The sequence below is a fragment of the Tachypleus tridentatus genome, chromosome 7 (assembly GCF_004210375.1).
Source record: "Tachypleus tridentatus isolate NWPU-2018 chromosome 7, ASM421037v1, whole genome shotgun sequence".
Taxonomy (NCBI): domain Eukaryota; kingdom Metazoa; phylum Arthropoda; class Merostomata; order Xiphosura; family Limulidae; genus Tachypleus; species Tachypleus tridentatus.
This window is the reverse complement of record NC_134831.1, coordinates 161,047,792-161,066,426: the sequence shown is the minus strand read 5'-3', so window position 1 is coordinate 161,066,426 and position 18,635 is coordinate 161,047,792. Positions and strand designations below refer to the sequence as shown.

The 18,635-nt window shown below is 34.1% G+C and overlaps 1 protein-coding gene across 3 annotated transcripts; it reads right to left on the bottom strand.

The window, feature by feature from the left end:
- Positions 1-535: 535 nt before the first annotated feature.
- Positions 536-17,629, bottom strand: LOC143257044 (uncharacterized). 3 transcript variants are annotated; one of them, XR_013031665.1, is made up of 3 exons: positions 17,406-17,629; positions 2,962-6,505; positions 536-2,816 (listed from the first exon to the last, which is right to left on the bottom strand). XR_013031665.1 is itself a non-coding variant. In XM_076515144.1 (3 exons), the coding sequence occupies exon 3, from the start codon at positions 6,477-6,479 to the stop codon at positions 3,501-3,503; it is 2,979 nt and encodes a 992-aa protein (XP_076371259.1). In that variant the 5' UTR covers positions 6,480-6,505; positions 17,112-17,293; positions 17,406-17,629; the 3' UTR covers positions 536-3,500. The 3 variants fall into 3 exon arrangements, 2 of the variants coding, with proteins under 2 accessions (XP_076371259.1, XP_076371258.1); XM_076515144.1 differs by adding an exon at positions 17,112-17,293 and having other exon boundaries at positions 536-6,505; XM_076515143.1 differs by having other exon boundaries at positions 536-6,505.
- Between the last annotated feature and the right edge of the window lie 1,006 nt (positions 17,630-18,635).

Genomic DNA, 18,635 nt, shown 5'->3' with positions numbered 1-18,635 from the left:
ATCCTCACGAAACAGTAGATTTCAAGAGATAATATATAAGAGAATGAAGGAGCCATTAGTCATAATAAATATACTTAAATGGGTTAGGCACTTAACCCTAACAAAACTAAAGAAAAAACGTCCACAAGTTACATTGTTAATTTATCTCTTCATCGAACATAGGCCTACTTAATAACAGCGTAACTAATATTAGGTTTTAACTTATTAATAAAATAAGTGGACTAGATTTAAGATTTGAATGGTTTTATTTTTGTATTATTCTAAAACCCCTATATTTAAATAAGTATTCTTGCAATAAAGGAGCGAATTTGACCGCAAATGTTTTGTGGATCTTTGCTGCTAATACTACGATGTACATACGTTGATCGATTTGTTTTCGTAATTTTAAGTAATGAAATCCGCGAGAGAATTAAAAATAAACTGTTCCTATTGTTAATTCTGGAATCCTTACTAAATATTGCGTGTGGACACTTTATATTTAGTGCTTGTGATATTCGATTTTAATAAATAAACACAAATGAAACCCACCCAGATATAAAATAACAATAATAAAGCTTTTATTCCTTTCCATATTTGTTTTTTGTACTCTAATCAAAATTACTACACTTTCATTACTTTATACTGTGGGCTGTCTTCAGGAAATTTTACAATAATTAACACTTGGTTTTCTTCCCTAAAGCGGGATCGAATGCCATTTGGAGGGCTTGCCTGTTTTAACCAGTCGTGCTATTATTATACAGTTGTGTGTTATCTGTCAGTCGGTAAGTAGATACTAAATGACGTCACATAAGGAACGCTTGACATTGCAACCTGTATTGTCATGACGTCAGTAAAACATACGCATACCATGAATTACGAGAGACATTATTTACTCTGTTCTTCTATAACACAGCAAGAAATATAAACTTCAAAAGCAAGAAATAAAAAAAAATTATTACTCTTAAATTTGGCTTAATTTACTCTTAAAAGAGAACATTTTCGGGGACCCTGCTCATATACATCTTCTATAGGTTTGTATCAGCTGGAGAGAGCGTAAGTACTTTTGGAGAACGATTGTGCTGTATGCATTTTCACGTTAGTTTCCTTGGTTACATACAGTATATTTCGTTTACTAGGCCTTATTAACCACTTTTGAGCCAGTTTTGCAATGGTTTCAAAACATCTGGTATCATCCAATAAAAATCTCTTTATGAGCAAAATAGCCCAAGTCCTAAAAGTTCTCTCTTTGATGTCCTTAGGAAATACATCTTCAGTTTTTAACATTATTCCATTACACCGTTCTTCTTTGAGCTCGAATTAAAAAAAACCTTTAAATTGTTGGTTTGAAGGAATAAGCTAAGTCAATATTACTCGATGAAGTTACATTTTTATTATTCTCAGGTTACGTTTTGTCTACACTATTGAACACGTGAGCTTGCTGAGATAGAAATGCTGTTCTCCATATCACTGACTTTAAGTTATTAATTATATTATATGTATACAGTTGTACTTGCATGTCTGTTGAGAACACGCTGTTTTTAATGGCGCTACTTTTACCATTTATATAATTGCAAATACATCTTGAGCTCGTAATGTTAATTCAGATTAAACACTTGCCGTATGCAGGATCTGTTTGATAGGCCTAACAAAGTAAGAAACGCTGTTTCATTGTTCTCATTTTTAGTTTAGTTATCCCTACAATCATACTGATTGTAGGCTTACTGATATAAAAGGTTTATTAAACTACTTTGTTATTAATTTAACAGGCCCAGCATGGCCAGGTGATTAAGGCACTCGATTGGCAATCCAGAGTCGCGGAAGTAGCCCAAGAGTTGGTGGTAGGAGGTGATGACTACACTGCACAACAAAATTTTTGCTTCTTGAACACTGTTGGGTGTTCCTTATAGATGTTTGGCTGCTGATCACGAAAATCACATCCAAATTTGCCCATCACGTACCGTTTCATCGAAATCTTCAGTTTCACTAGGACATTGCTACAATGGAAAAACGATATCAGGGCAACTGGAATCCGTCAATGCTTGCTGACTATTGTTGGACACTGCAACGTGATGCACTGGACATTGAATGCAAACGAAAATCAGGAGCAAAACACTTTTAATTATGTTGAACTTAACAGCGTATTAGAAACATAAACGCAGTTAAATACGTTATTGCCGGTAAACAGTTAACTGTCTATTTCTCAGAGTTCCTACGTGATGAAACAAAACCAAAACTATATTTGTGCATACTCACAAGGTACCTCTCACAATCAGCATAAACTTTTCAGGAAGCAAAACTTTTCAAAAAAAATTGTTGTGCAGTGCTATCTGCCTTCCCTCTAGTCTTACACTGCTAAATTAGGACGGCTAGCTCAGATAGCCCTCGTGTAGCTTTGCGCGAAATTCGAACCCGTGACCCTCAGATTACGAGTCGAGAGCCTCAACCACATGGTCATGCCGGACTAGATTTGTCGTCACTTGTTTTAAGGTATCCAGTACATAGTTAATATAAAATTAAGGCAAACATGAACACGATCGTTATTTAGAGATGATTTCTAGATTTATAAAACTTTGCAAATTTAAAACAGGAGCTATTTGTTTATTACATTTAAGTTAGGAAGCGTTCCAACAGTTGGGATACTCTTGTAGTAGAACTTGTATAAAATATGGTTATCCAATAATTATATATAACACAACGCAATGTCCTAATCACAAGACGATTATTTTCTTTTCTTTTTTCTATTTTTTATTTTTATTTTTTTTCGGGTCGCTCGAATCAAGTGTGGGGCGAAGAGAAAGTTCATCTTTCTGAGCACCCCCGGTTATCTCCATCTCCTCCTGCGATGAAGAATTTTAAACCGAAATTACTGTCCGTTTTTTGTTTGTTTGTTTATATGTAACAGAGTGAAAAAAACGCTGAGTGTAAAGATATAATTGATACAAAACAAATGCTGTAATATGAAATAAATATCACTAGAATTACCTTAGGAATTCAGTGTTCCTGCAAAGGGTACGATTGTTAAATCCAATCAATGCGGCTAATCCGTGTAAGCTTTTTTTCAGAGTGAGGTTCGGTAAAGTCAATGAATTCGAGTGTTAAATCCCTGTTGTTGGTTCTTCTGCTAAAGTTGTTTTTTGATTCTGATAACTGTTTATCACGATTTGTACTTAGAGACGAAGGCAGATCGAAACTGTTTAACGACGTTTTAGTTAGAATGTTCTCTCTTTCTGGTATAGCAGGAGACTTGATATTCGTTGGCGCCTTTAAACACGAGAAGTCCTCATTTCTGTTTGTGCCGTATTTGTCATATTGAACGTATGTCGAATTCAACGTTTTATTGTTTGTATTATCGTTCCTAGTTGGGTGTGGTCGATATATATGTGAAAATGAAGTGTTTTTTGACTTTTCAAATTTTATTACTTGTCCTGTGTCTGAAGGAGGAAATATATCATAATCGTTAGATACCTTTCTGTTCCTCCTAAAGTCTTTTTGGTGTATCTGGCTTTCAAAACCCTCTTTGTTTATAGTTTCAGAATACAGTGGTTTTGTTGGTGCTGATGTTTAGCAGGTGAGTCAACAGATCTCATTTTTTCTCTAACTTGTTTAGGAATGTTTAATGGGTCTGGTGTATTAACACTTACATGTTGGTTACGAAGCAACCATTTTCCCATTCCTGTAGGCCTATTGTTAATCCTGGGCTCATCCACAGGGTCGTAGTACTTCGATACGTTTAACGTCTGCCTATTAGTTGTGTCGCCGTCTTCATACCCTTTGATTTTCTCACTGCTAACTGACAGATTACCTAATTCTGAAAAACAGTAAACATTCTGAGAGTCAGGCCGTAATTCATTCTCTGGCCTAAGGTTTCGGAAGGAGTTGTCCTTTGGCAGCTCATGTTGTTGGTTCAAAACCCGTAATTGACTACGTAGGTTAAGCTTTTCTGTGTCTCGCTGTTTTCGAAACTCTTCCTCTACCTTACTCATCCATTCTATTTCTGCCTCGCGCAGTCTTTCCTTTTCTGCAACCTCATTTAATAATTTTTCTTCTAATCTGCGTTTCTCTTCTTTTCGAAAAGTGCCTTGGAATGTAAATTTGTTTTTCTTTCTAGTATGTGTTGTTTTTTTCCCCTTCTGAATTGATGTAGTTTCTACATTGTCGCTATGTTTCTCCACGCATTTTACCTCATATCCTGGTAGATACATCATACACTCTTTCTCACTGTTTGGAAGCGGCTTGCTTTGTTGTGGTTCCTTGTCAGAAGTTACTACCAAGGATCCCGGACAGTTTCTTTCTAGATGTCCGTAATCTGGTTTCAGAATCTCAGATTTTTCAGTGTTATCAATGTTATCAGGTACACTACGACTGAGACGCCAATTTGAATCTACGTTATCAACGATTTCTAAAGTTGAGAGCTTATCTCGAAATCCGAAAGCTTTTTTTAGATTACGTAGACTATTGAAGTGTTGTTGGTTTTTCTTGTTAGTTCTATTATATTTTTCTTCGCTTTTAACGTGCATTGGTTCTGGTGAGCCACATGGTGGCGCTTTTATTCCGTTAGGTTCGGTAATATGTCGTGAAGCATAATAATCAGTACATAAGTTGTTCAGGAAAGCTGGCTTGGGTTGAATTGGAGTTGAAGGAATAAGACTTTCAAATTCTTTTTCTTCGCTTCCTCTTTCTGAATCGTCCAAATCCTGTGCAGGAGTCCATTGCACTGGATCATGTTGTTTATTGAAAGCCCGTGTTTCTTCAGCTAGTAAAGGCCCGTTTTGAAGACTCTTCCATTGTTTACTATCAGAAAATAAAACTTCAAAAGTATCATTTATTAATGCTGGACTTCCAGCATCTGGAGAAATTCCAGAATCTCCACAGCGATCAGTGAAAAGTCTAGGTGGAGCCATAGGTCTATGAATTTGGTGTAATTTTACCTCGTCCTCTCCTTCGCTGCTTGCTCCTGATTGATGGACATCAGAAAATAAAGATCTCCAAGCTTCAGTTGGCGAGAAACGTGGCAGTTGAAGGTATTTCCTTGGTAAAATGGGTTTTAGTTTCACACTAATTTTTATATCTTCTTCATCAGACAGGCTTGATTCGGAGGATAGTCCAGTAGCGTTGAGATAAGGTCTCGCTTGATCACACGGGTTCTTCAAGCTGAGATTAGTTTTGTCTTTGAGTGCAGGACTATACATCCCACAGTCATACACTGGTAAACACTGATTTTGTTTGAATGACATATTTTCAACATGAGCGAAAGGTTTGTCTTGATGTTTTAGGTCCACTTTATTAGTGACTTCTGAAGTATGATACGTATTTTGGTAATCAAAAGATGAGATATAATCTTTATTGTTTCTAGTCACGGTCTGAGGACAAGATAACTGAGTTGTTTCTGATTTACACGGTATTATTGGTTGATTTGATACTTTGACAACACTTGATACTATTTTTGGATCAAAATTAGTTTTACTTTCTTTGTGTGATCTGTTAATCTGTCTCTCTAAGAGGGTTGAATTCTGAAGTCTTGAATAACAGCTTGGTCGCTGAGGAATATCTTCTAAGAATGTTGTGCATAACTCTTTATTAAATGCTTCATATTTATTCGGTGTTTTTGAATTTGTACTAACGCTCGAATAGGTTTCCACTCCTGCTTTGTCTGTATCTTCATCGTAAAGATGTTTTTTATTGACATCGTATAAACTGCGTTTCGATTTCCTGTTTTCCCCATTTTCGTTGTAGCTATTTCTCATTCGAGATTCTACCCTGAATTCTTGAGAACAATACCCCTTATCATCGCTATCTTCAATTTTTGGCTCCTCAGATTCAGTGCTATAATCAGGCGCTGGAATGATTGGATTTTGCGCACGTGCAGGAACTTCTTTCTTGTTTTCATTTTTATTATTATTTCGCAGTTTGGAAAAGAATGACTTTTTGTGATTGTTAAACTGATCAACATATCTTCTTGTGTCAAGATGGTGTGTGCTGCTAAAATCTCGCGGAAGACTACTGGAATTGAATCGCCCAAATTCTTGTGACTTCTTTCTGGCCTTAATTTTGGCTTCACTAGGACTCAGAGCAATTAGGCTTTTGGAGTGGTATATACTGTTGACTTCATCCTTTTCGTCATCCAGAAGATCGTGCCAGTTCAACATACTATGTACAATATCTGGATCGCTGTACGCTTTATTCGATCCGAAAAAATCTCGTCTAACAGACGAATCACAATAATATGCTTCCTGCAACTTTAGTCGCTTACGGAGAAGACCTACAAACTCTTGGTTAACGTCACTAGTTGCAGATCTTTGCGCTTTCTTTCCAGTAATGGTGCCTTCGTTTTGGAGAAACATGCCATTTTCTGTAGTCCGCAACATTTGGCTACTTGGTGGTTGTGGAAATACCCGAACCTTTGAGACGTTTCGGATATGAGCATCATCTTTCTGTAACATCGAAGAGACAGAAGAATGAGTCCGTGGTAAGTTGACTGACCGAGAGTTTGAATTACCCATTCTTCAAAACTTGGATTACAGAAGTTCTACAGGAAGAAGGGAAAAACAAATAACAACATTAGGCCTACGGTAAGGATTGAGAAAATAAAGGTGTTGGATCTAAAATGACCAAGTACTTAGTGTAAATATCTAAAACATAAACATTTCGGATATACATTTGTTAAATAGTTTTGACTGTTCTTGTCTTTTTCGTCGTATGAGGGACTATTTTCCTACGGCCACAACATACTTACTTAAAATTACATTTTTCTTTTCTTTTCCTTTTTTAAAGGTGATCACTACATTTACGGTACAAGAACTAGTTTCGTTTTTGACAGAGCCGTAGTTTTGTTTTTTGGAAGGATAATATTTCTTGAGATAACAAGGTAGTGTTTTTTTTTTAAAAAACTAATTTCTTCACGTAATGATGCCCAGTTCTTCGTTTAAATGAAGGATTACCTTTTTGGACTATTTTAGTTTTCTTCGTTTGAAAATTTTATTACTTTCCACTATGAAAATGAATTCTTCTTGAGACTATGGTGTTCTATTTTGTTTTTTCTTTCTCCTTTTCAGAAAAAGGAACTATTTTCCTAAGTTTACGATGCTCTGTCTCTCGCACGAATTAGGAACTAGTTTTTAAGGATATATTGGTGTTTTTGGTTGTTTTTTTTTGCACGGAGAAGGATATAATCTTTTAAAAAATATTCCGTTACGTTTTTTTGTACGGTAAAGGATTATGGCATTTTGTTTCTCAAACGAGAAACCCACATTTTAAGGGTATTGCGTTCTGATTTTTACAGGAAACAGGAACTGCTTTTTAAGGGCACAATTTTGTATCTACTTTTGAGTCAAACAATAGCTACTTCTTTTAAGCATATAGTGTTTTAATGTGCGAATCACGATGTACGTTTTTAAGGCTGTGTGTTCTGATTTTTCATTCTAGGAAGAAACATATTGATTAAATTATAGCACACGTACTTCCTTTTGATTAATGGACTACTTAACTGAGATGTAAGTGTTCCATTTCATTACAACCATCCTGCACATTTTATGGTAAGTTCCGGAACCAGGAGCCTTAGTGAATCTAGAAACTGATATACTTTTGAGCTGCTCTGAATAATCCATCAATAGCTTTCAACTTACCTTTAGCCAAAATACTTTTCTGCCATTGCCAGTAATCACAGGGTTATTTTTATACTTTTAATGATAAACTCTAGTGTTTAATTTGGAATCGGTCGTATATTTTGTAAGAAACTTACTTTTATGTTAGGTGATTCAAGGTAAACGCACTTTAATCTTACTAGTGTTTTTAGAGGAAGCAATATTATAACAATGAATACTGAAAATGGCTTAATCAAAAGTGTAGTAAGTTGCAACTTGAATGTAGAAGCTAGCGAATAATTGAAAACGAATAGGCTGTTTTTATTGTGAATTTTAAACCTATAGCCATACATTCATCTCTGTTTACTTTTATTATTTTTGTAACATTAGACATTCCTAGTTAGTTTGTTATGTATAAGAAATGATTGTTATCCTAAACGGTTTCGACTATCATGATCAAGTGGTTAGAGCGCTCGACTCGCAATCTGAAGGTCGTGGGTACGAACCTCTGTCACATAAAAACTGCACGCCCTGTCAGCCGTGAGGGCGTTATAATGTCAGTCAATCCTATTATGCGTTGGTAGAAGTGTAGCTCAAGAGTTGACTGTCTTCCCTTTAGTCTTACATTGCTAAATTAGTAATTATTGTCATTATTTATTGAACCAATTATATTATTCATTTTATTAGGTGTTTGCAGACATAATTTTTTGTTGTACTGTATGTTTGTTTGTTTTTAATTTCGCGCAAAGCTACACGAGGACTTACTGTGTTAGCCGTCCTTAATTTAGCAGTGTTTGTTTGTTTGTTTGTTTTGGAATTTCGCACAAAGCTACTCGAGGGCTATCTGTGCTAGCCGTCCCTAATTTAGCAGTGTAAGAGTAGAGGGAAGGCAACTAGTCGTCATCACCCACCACCAACTCTTGGACTACTATTTTACCAACGAATAGTGGGATTGACCGTCACATTATAACACACCCACGACTGAAAGGGCGAGCATGTTTAGTGCAACGGGGATTCGAACCCGCGGCCCTCAGATTACGAGTCTAATGCCATGCTGGTCTCTTGTGCCATACCAGCCGTCCTGTTAAGTTTATTAGGTAAGAGTAACACGTATCTTAAGTTAAAGTACACTGTCAGGGCTCTTTAATGTCCTCTCATTGGCTATAAGGAAGGATTATATAAACTTCTGCCTGACTGGTGTCGCTCGTTTCTAGGAGCATGTAGCAGAAACTTAGTCTTTGCATGTCTTGAAGGTTAAATTATATTACATTTTTATTAAGCCATGAGGGAGTTATAATGTGATGCTCAATTTCACTATTCGTTGGTAAAGAATAGCCCTAGTGTTGTCGGTGGGTGGTGTTGAATGCTTGTTATCTTCCTAATATATCACTCCAAAATTAGGAAATGTAGTGCCGGTAGTCCTTTATCAGTTTTACACGAAATTCAACAAACAAACGAACTTCCTATAAAGCTAATTCCATCAGTAGTTTGATTTATATATAGGTTTTTAAGGTAATTTATCTTCAAGAATATAATATATATATTTAGGAAACTAAGAGTTAAAAATAGAATACATCAAAAGGAAGCATAGCGTGAATCTTATGCAACATATCCAAATCTTTTAGATGAAATCTAATTACATGTAGATTCGTGAAATAAGCAAAACAAATTGTACCGAACACCGAGGTATAACTCGCAAAGTGGGTAATGTACTCTCGGTTTTAGGGTGACTGGCGGAAGTAAGACCATTATTGCATTGTGGGTACAGTCTATCCATTTCAGTTCTAGTTATTATAGAATTTGTTTTAATTTACTGCTCATAAAATCTAATAAATTTAAACTGATTTTTTAATAGGTTCGAGGATAAAATTTTAATTAAATATTTTAAATTATTTTCTAATAACTATAGAAAAATTGTAATATGCAAAATAAAGATAAATTATAAAATTTATTGTAGGCAAAATAGTTAGAATTACTTATTGAACAGGGCCTGGCATGGCCAAGCGCGTAAGGCGTGCGACTCGTAATCCGAGGGTCGCGCTAAACATGCTCGCCCTCCCAGCCGTGGGGGCGTATAATGTGACGGTCAATCCCACTATTCGTTGGTAAAAGAGTAGCCCAAGAGTTGGCGGTGGGTGGTGATGACTAGCTGCCTTCCCTCTAGTCTTACACTGCTAAATTAGGGACGGCTAGCACAGATAGCCCTCGAGTAACTTTGTGCGAAATTCCAAAAAACAAACAAACAAACAAACAAAAACTTATTGAACATTTCATATATTGTATAGGTAAATTAATATATTGGTAGTTATACCACCTGCCCTATATAAGGTCTGCTACTATATGTCTCTCTTTAGAACTATTGAAGATCCTGATAGTAGCATAGAAAGGTAGAGGATAGGAGCTATACTTATGATATTGGTTGATAATACCTTAACATCTTGGTATTTATATCCAGACAACGTATTAAGGGTTGGAATTCTAACATCAAGGACAGTTTTGCTGTGTTCGATGTACAAATCTGTTTAGTTTGAGAATGATTATTTAGTTTATTTAGTGATCTCATATTTAATGATTTAGTTTTCATAACAAGTGTGTTAAAAGTTAATTATTTTAAAAGCAACAATTCTTACAAGTTTCGTTCGTAACTACGTACAAGTCGTACGTTGTGTATGCCGTTTGATTGCTGTACTTAATGTTTGTAATATTGTTGACGTCATCATACCCGACACTTTCAAGTTTTTCTCTTTACGTGAATATTGTTGTCACTAGAGGGCTAGATATTTCTAGATTTCTACGTCACGTGTCATAAATACGTGCAGATCATAGAATGCAAAGAAGAAGTTAGTGAAAGTGAAGCTAGAGAACGTGATAGTTAGTTTATCTGTAATGGTCAATATTGAAAGTGAGTTTCACAGATTAACAGAGATAAAGGATAATAATTTGTTTTGTTAAAGAGTGTTCTAAATTAACTGAACCCATCTGTTGTGACTTTGATGGAAAAGATAAGATTATTTAAAGACCTGGGTACAACTGTGGTAACCAATAATGTAAAGAATTTTTTTACACACGTTTGACTTGCTTTTAACATATTATTTAAAACAAATGGATTGTGTGCTGTCTGTTTATCGTTGACCTTTATCATAAAAAGTCACAGGCATCTACTGTGAAGAATCCGGTCCCATTAAACTGATATGTTGTCTTCCCTACTGATGGGATGTATTCTATTATTTCTTGCTGCTTTTTAGTATCATTTTTGCTTCTTGTGAGAAACTGTCTTCCAACATGTGGCTGCAGAGAGCAAAAGGTGGTAAAGATGTGAGAATTTGTGGGCTAAAGCATCCTCATCTTTTCAAAAACTTCTGTTTTTTTTTCTTACTCATGTGAGACCAGCAAATTTAAAGTTAAACTAGAGAAACAGTGTACCTCCAACACAATTTCGGTCTTACTTCTACCAGTACCTCTAAAAACCAGGGCACTTGCAAAATGACCCATCTTGTATTTTGTGTCCCAGTGTTGTATGCTTATATTGTGGCTGCAATTTGTTTTTCATGAATTTACATTTTATTATGTGTGTGTATATATATATTTACATACTTTAATTTTTAGTCACGGCATAGCGGCTCATAGAATGGCTCTGAGTATTTGTTGTTGTTTTTTTAAATACAAACTTTAAACTCATATATCCATTTCTTGACTGGTTTTAGATTTAATTACAACCGCGGCTATTGAATACTTCCTACTATTATTTCGTTTTTTGAAAGTTATATTAGATTAGTATATACTAATTTAGGAGTAACAGGAGTATTCAAAGCTGGTCTGAACTTCGCGAGATATTACTAGGATTATGGCCGAAAATATAAAAAAAATAGTGAGGGAGCACAAATGATAAAGCATTGCACTAGGGGCGTAGATCCTGGGAAGGATGGAGGATATACATCCCCCCTTTATTTTAGGTGGGGGGTATGGTGCATAAACTCTTTATCCCTCTAAAGTTTGGTCTGTTGAATTGTTTTATTGCATCACAGGCCTACAAATTGTGTGTTTGTTCTTGTGATTCTCGTGTTCTTACCAATCGAATTACATAATTAGGCCTAGATGTAGGCTTTTTCAGTAGCCGAAATGTATATCTTTAATATAGGCGTGCTTCTAAGCTTTTCGATCTAAGCGATAGTTTTTAAGTATCAGTCATAAGGCCTAAGTATACATGCAAGTATCGTAGCAACAAGATCACTCTGTGACTGTATGTTTACAACTTTCAGGTTCACGTAATCAGAGATTATCTATTTGCAAATTGAACAGTCCACATAAGTGGTTGCAAAAATCATCCCCCCATCGGGTGTAAAAAATCTACGCCCCTGCATGATGATTGTACTCAAATCATGTTAGACATACTTTTGTGAATTGTTTTATGAGACTACATTCTTCTAGTTAGACTAGTATATAGAATTACCTACATTATTTGCCGTGATATATTTAGTTTTGATCTATTCAGTGGGGCTTGCTTTAATTATTATAATTTATTAATAATTGTAGTAAATCGAGTTTAGTCAGGCTTCATGCTTAATTTATTACTCACAAATTCCATAAATAAAATGTCTGGAAAGTAGTGTTTAGTGAGAAGTGTGTATATTTATTTAATTAGTGTTTTTTCGTATTAAAAAAATAGTGTGATTGAGAGCATTTAAACCAAGAGTGTTCTTCTAGAGGAGAAATAAATATGCTCAGTGTTATGTGCTGATGGAAATCAAAATATTTGTAGCCTAACATGTTGTTTTTCTTACGGCTATTAGGCCCATTTTTATCACTGAGACTAAGTACAATAAACTACTTTGTAAACAGTTAAGTTTTGTTGTTGTTTTTTCAATATGAAATATTTCGCGCTCGGCATCAATAGGAGTTGCAAAGTTTCCAGTGGGCTAGAAATAAAGATTTCTTTGTATGAGTTACGAATTTTTCATCTTATACGCTTAAACAGACTTAGATTGTTTGTCCATCTACCTAAAACATGCAAACCAGAAACTTGTTTCCCAAAAGGTGTTGCTTAGATCTAACAAATACTCTAGTCAATAATGCGTAAAAATATACAGTAAAAAGTGATTGTGTAACTGAATGTTTTACTTTTTTACGCTGATAAAAGACTAAAAAACATTAAGATTTTGTAAACTGAAAACATTTAAGATCACAGCAGATTAAAAACACACTTTAAAAAAAGATTTTGCGTTCTGTTTCTTTTCAGGTCGTTAATTAGGGTTAGTACTCAATGAATTTGTATGCTAACTAAAATAAACACACACACACTTAAAATAATGTTGAATAAGGCAATATAGATCTACAATAATACTGAATAGGAATAATATGGAACTTTAACAATGTTATGTAAGGCAACACAAAGCTAACATGTTGATAAAAGATAGCACAGAACAACAAAGATATTGAAAAATGACAAAGCAAATGAAAGTATTGTGAAAATGTGCAATGGAATCATAAAAATGTTGGATAAGGGAATAAAAGCATTCGAACTATAAGGAAGTAAACTACAGAATTACAACAACAATGAATTAAATAACATAGAATAATAACAACGATCAACTGGACAACAATCTCATAACAATGATGAATTAGGCAACACAAAATTCTAACTAAAACAAATTATATGACTCAAAATGTTAATAATAATTGAAAAACATAGAATCATAATAATAATGAATTAAACAACACAAAACTGACAAAAGTAGATCAGACAATACATAATTTTTACAATAATTACACAAAACAGATTCATAACAATAATGAAGTAGGTAACAGAAAATTCTAATAAAAATATGCTACATAACAAAGAATTATAAAAAATAATTAAAGAATATAAAATTATAACAGTAACACAAAATTCTAACAAAAATAGATTACACAACATAGAACACTAAAAATAATTATCCAACATAGATTCAATACAATAATGAATTACACAACACAAACTTCTAATAAAACTATTATTACGCAAATACAATTCTAAAGGTAATTAGACAACACAGGATTAAAACAATAATGAATGAGATAACATAGATTTCTTACAAAAATATATTAAATAACATAGAATTCTAACAATAAATTTAAAAAAGCACAATTATAACAATAATTAGACAACAGAATGATAACAATAATGAACTAGGTAACAAAATTCTTATAAAAATACATTACACAACACAGAACTTCAAAAATAATTGTTCAACATAGCGTTATGACAGAATTGAATTATACAATACCTAGTTCGAATACACATTTACTAGTAAATGTAAATTTATAACAGAAGTGAATTAGACAGTTTACAGTTTTAAATAACAAAACATTAAAATTAAACCTCACTAATATGTTAACGGTTTATTGAATCATATAGTTAGTGTTTCTCTGTTAATATAAGACTCAAGATCAGTTTTAAGCAGTTCAAAGCTATTCTAATTAAACGAACCTAAAGAAGATTGTAAGGATTTATCCTTATTTACTGTGGAATATCAATAAACAAAAGTTTAAAAACACTTTAATAAAATCGAGTTTACAGAAGGCTGATATCCTTAAACCTATTTGTTATGCTCTTTTCTACAGATGGCAGCACTACAATACACGCTATTTTAACTAGGTACGCCTCTTAACTAAATAGTTATGGTTGACTTTTAAGTATGACCAGGAGTTAATGGTAAAGTTATATTAAAGTTTTAGTGTTAATTATACCTTTTTAAAGAATAGAATGGAATAGTTAAAAACGATTTTAAGTTTATTCGACACAAATAGAAATTAAAGCATGAACAACACTGGAAGACCCAACAATAACAACAGTCTAAGTCTGATTGAAATGAATGATGCATGAACAGTGATGGACAGACAAACATATATGTAGGTAGATATACAATCAAGGAAGTTGTAAGCTCGTCAGCTCAAGACAAGTTTGTATAAATGACAGGTAGATAGCGAATTAAGAGTTTAAGTAAACAGGTTTCAACTACACTTTTGTACCGAAATCGAACGTGTGATCAGCACATTTACACAGAACCAGAAAAACCGGTGCTTAGTAAAATAGAGCAACCTCACGTGCCACAGTACGTGTGCATAAATCTCAGGAATTTTTGGACGAAGGCCGATTATTCTTTGTGTAGCTTTAGAAACCAGGCCAAGCTCATGATGCTATTAATTACCAGCCGAGAAGTTAACACTTGCGATTCACTCGTTGAAACATCTTACACGTGAAGTTATTCTAATAAATTTCGTACTGAAAATTCAGAACCTTCAGTACTTGTATTTAGAGTTGAATTACGTTACGTTCGTTCATCCTTTTATCACTTTATAACTCGACTCCCTACCCCTTTTTTTCACGTCCTTGAGCAAACAACAAGAAGTGGTCTGCAGAAATTAGAAACATTTATTTACGTTATTTTCTGATAAAATTTTAAATTATAAATTCTTGTCAATTTGACACTTTTTAGCACACAGACGGAAACATCGTGTAGAAAAAAACACCTGTTTTTCAATGGAAACTAAAAACCTCTATTCATTGTTTTTCTGACTACGATAGATTATAACATTATAAAATGTTACGTTTCAGTATAAGTAAAATATATGTCCGCAACAGCACAGCTTAGCAACAACAAACATTAAATTATCCACTGCGCATATCTTGTTTATATCGTTTCTTATACCAATTTTTCATTCGATACTCTCGTTCACGAAAAGGATTTGTTTCCGCAATTATTTTTTTTTCATAACTAAATGGTTTGTTTGAGAGTATTACCAGGGCACGAATTTTGAATTATACATTTTTTCCCACGTTTGAGGTTCCACAAAATACCACAGAGAAAGGTAGTAATCACAGAACTACAACTAACACTATAATTTAAGGTAAGTGTAGATTTAGGGTTTATTGACCTAAACGCAACACATTAAAAGTGGACCAACAAAAAGAAGAAAAAACGTAGCCCTAACGGAATCAACTGCATAGAATTAACTACGTGCTTGTTGAAAACCAACAGTACTTCTTTTTTTTAATAATAAGTGTGAGATATTAATTATTGTAATTAACATAACTGACTTGAATCAGAAACAACCCGAATAGCTTTTCTCTAATCAATACGTCTTTCGTTTATGCGTAATAAATATAACAGGAAATAGCAGTCAACATTTAGGCCAACATTCAATGTGATCATTGAAATTGTTTACGTAACCTATACTGAGTGTAACCTAATTTCATATACAAACTGTTCAAAAATTAATAATATGATAAACTAATATACATCGGCACACACTTAGCAATCGATAGGCCCCTCTCCTCTCAACTCAGAAGTGAGATGAGGGGTTATCAGTGTAGAATTCCTACTTCGATTCCCGCAATAGACACAGTGCAGATAGTTCGTTGTGCTAAAATAAAAAAAGAAATCCTAATGGTAACTGTACGGATGTATCTGAAATTAAATGAAACCGTATTACGTATGTTTTCGGACACAAACATTAAACAGAAGTTACTGTCTGAACATTTTAGAAGCGAATATTTCCAAGCAAATTATGCTATTGAAATATTGTAGTTTTACTAAACTATTAATTTCTTATTTTATCTCTGTGGTAACAGTGAAATTATTTGGTTTACCTTCATCTTGATTTAGTATAAAAGTGTGTCAGCCTGACAAAAATAAACAAGTAGTTCAAAAGAGCCTATTTTTTATTGTTGTACACATTACCTTAAAACGCACACGTTTATTTCGTTAAGTAAATATTTCTAAGTTTGGTTATATATCTGATATTGGTATTTATTTTCACACAGGTAAGTGGTTAATTGTTGCTTTGTTCGGCTAGACAAGTTGATTGTGTTATACTCAATAATACAGTCTTAACTTAGCATGAACAACGTCGTCAGAAATCTTACTATTCTTAATACAGCCCACTTTATTTTACACAGTTTTTATCACTCTTGGGAAATCCTTTGATTAGAATATACCCTTTTCTCTCGGACCTTAGTGGATCATATAGCATTAGTATACATTCTTTTAGACCTTAGTGGATCATATAATATTATTACATCTTGTATAATAGTCTTGGTGTATCATTTAACTTTAGCAAACATCCACAACTCTTGGTGTATCATATAACTTTAGTAAACATCCACTACCTCCTTGGTTATCATGCTATTGTAATAAGCACCATCCCATCCATAGTGTATCACATGTTTTAATATACATCCCTTCCCTTTGAAACATGGAAAAGTGAGGATAGGAATAGACACCTTAATATGTTATGGCTCGTGTTCTGTAACAATGACGTGTTGAAGAATGTATTACAGAGATCGGAGCATTAAAAACGTGTAGAGGAGAGTGAACGTCCATTAACTATACTTCTTTTTAGAGTCACTCTTAACATACATGTAGCGAAATACTTTGGTGACGTGTGTATGTTCTAATGAAGAATCCGTTATGTTAAGAAAGCTCATGTACGGCTTAAATTTGAAACAAATACGTTATTACTATAGTTATATTACTTACTCGCTGACTGGTAGACAGATGTAATATAGCTTACCTTTTAAGGTTAAAACCAGTCCAATTTGATTGAGATAACTTCCATTCCAATTCTCACCAGAACTAGCAGAAGAGATTGTTTCTAGCAAGATGTTAGGCTTACTGAGTTAACGCGTATAGCTAGTTATCCAGCTCCTCTCTTAACTTTCTATTTTCAAATCTGATAAGAAATCGCGCGGGTATCTGTTTAAAAAACAAACAGACATGGAGGTGGGTTTAAAATCGTAGCTCTTATCAGTCTGTTTCGTGCACATTAAAACAGCATTTACGTTAAAATGAGCTATTTTAGACTCACCGTGCGCCCAACAAGAAGGAAACTTCCGAAGTGGTGGCTGTCTTTCAGGTCTCTCACCTTTCGGCTGGATACTTGAGGAATTACAGGTTACCTCGACAATACACCCGCAAGGCGTTATCATAGTCCTCGCCAACCTGGGTTGTAGATTGACTAGCAGCTAGAGAAAGTCTTTTAGATAAAAGAGCATTTAATACCACGTGTATATGTTTGAAGATCAACACTGATGCTTTCGAAACAGAAATAATGACGTCACTTCCTGTAAAAAATAAAACAAAAAATAAACAAATTTGAAACATGTGACAGGCTAGATTCTTATTCTAATTTAATTGGCTAACGCCAGACCTTTGTTTAGAATGGATAACAACATTAATGTATAAACCCAACTTCTCTCAGCGATCTAGGATGCAGAGTTTACATAGACATATTGGAATTGAAACATTTAGATCAAATTATACTCGGAATTTTAAGAACAGCTGATGACATAGATGTGTTATAAACAGTATTTTTCTTTTATACCAAACAACAACAAATAATTAAACACTTTATAACGTCTGTAGAGCAGAATGGCTTCATATTTTTCTGCGTTATTTCAAATTCCAACTTCGGCTAAAAATTGAAGTTATCATTCTTCTTTAGGCAAAAACTAGTTTTTGTTTCCCACACGTAACAATAGGTGTTTTTGTGTTTTGTTTTGTTTTTGCAAACATCGTTTTCCATGTTTAGGAATTCGGGTAACAAGAACACGATGTGACGAGAGAGCGTTGAAAATGTAACACAAAAATTCTATACTGCTAACTGGGTGAAAAATAAACACTCGTGTTTTTTTCTCTAATTACAGAACAGAAGATATTGTTTGTTTTAATAACTGTTTTAAACAAACATTTTAAAAAATATTTCCTTTCACACAGGCTTATTACCAAAAAGCTGTGTCTCACCAAATGGTAACTTACAGTAGTTACCTAGTGGTTGAACACAAAAAGCTGTCTTTATTACCTTGTGATTGAAAACAACTATTTTTACTAGCTAGCGGTTGAATCTAAGGAAGTGTCTTTATTAACATGTGAGTGATGATAACGAACTATCTCCTAACTTTACTGGCTATAAAGAGGGTCGCAGGTTAAAGTACCCCTCACATCAAACAGCCATGGGGGCATTTAAAGTGACGATAAATCCCACTGTTCGTTGGCAAAAGAGTAGCCCAAGAGTTGGCGATGGGTGATGATAACTAGC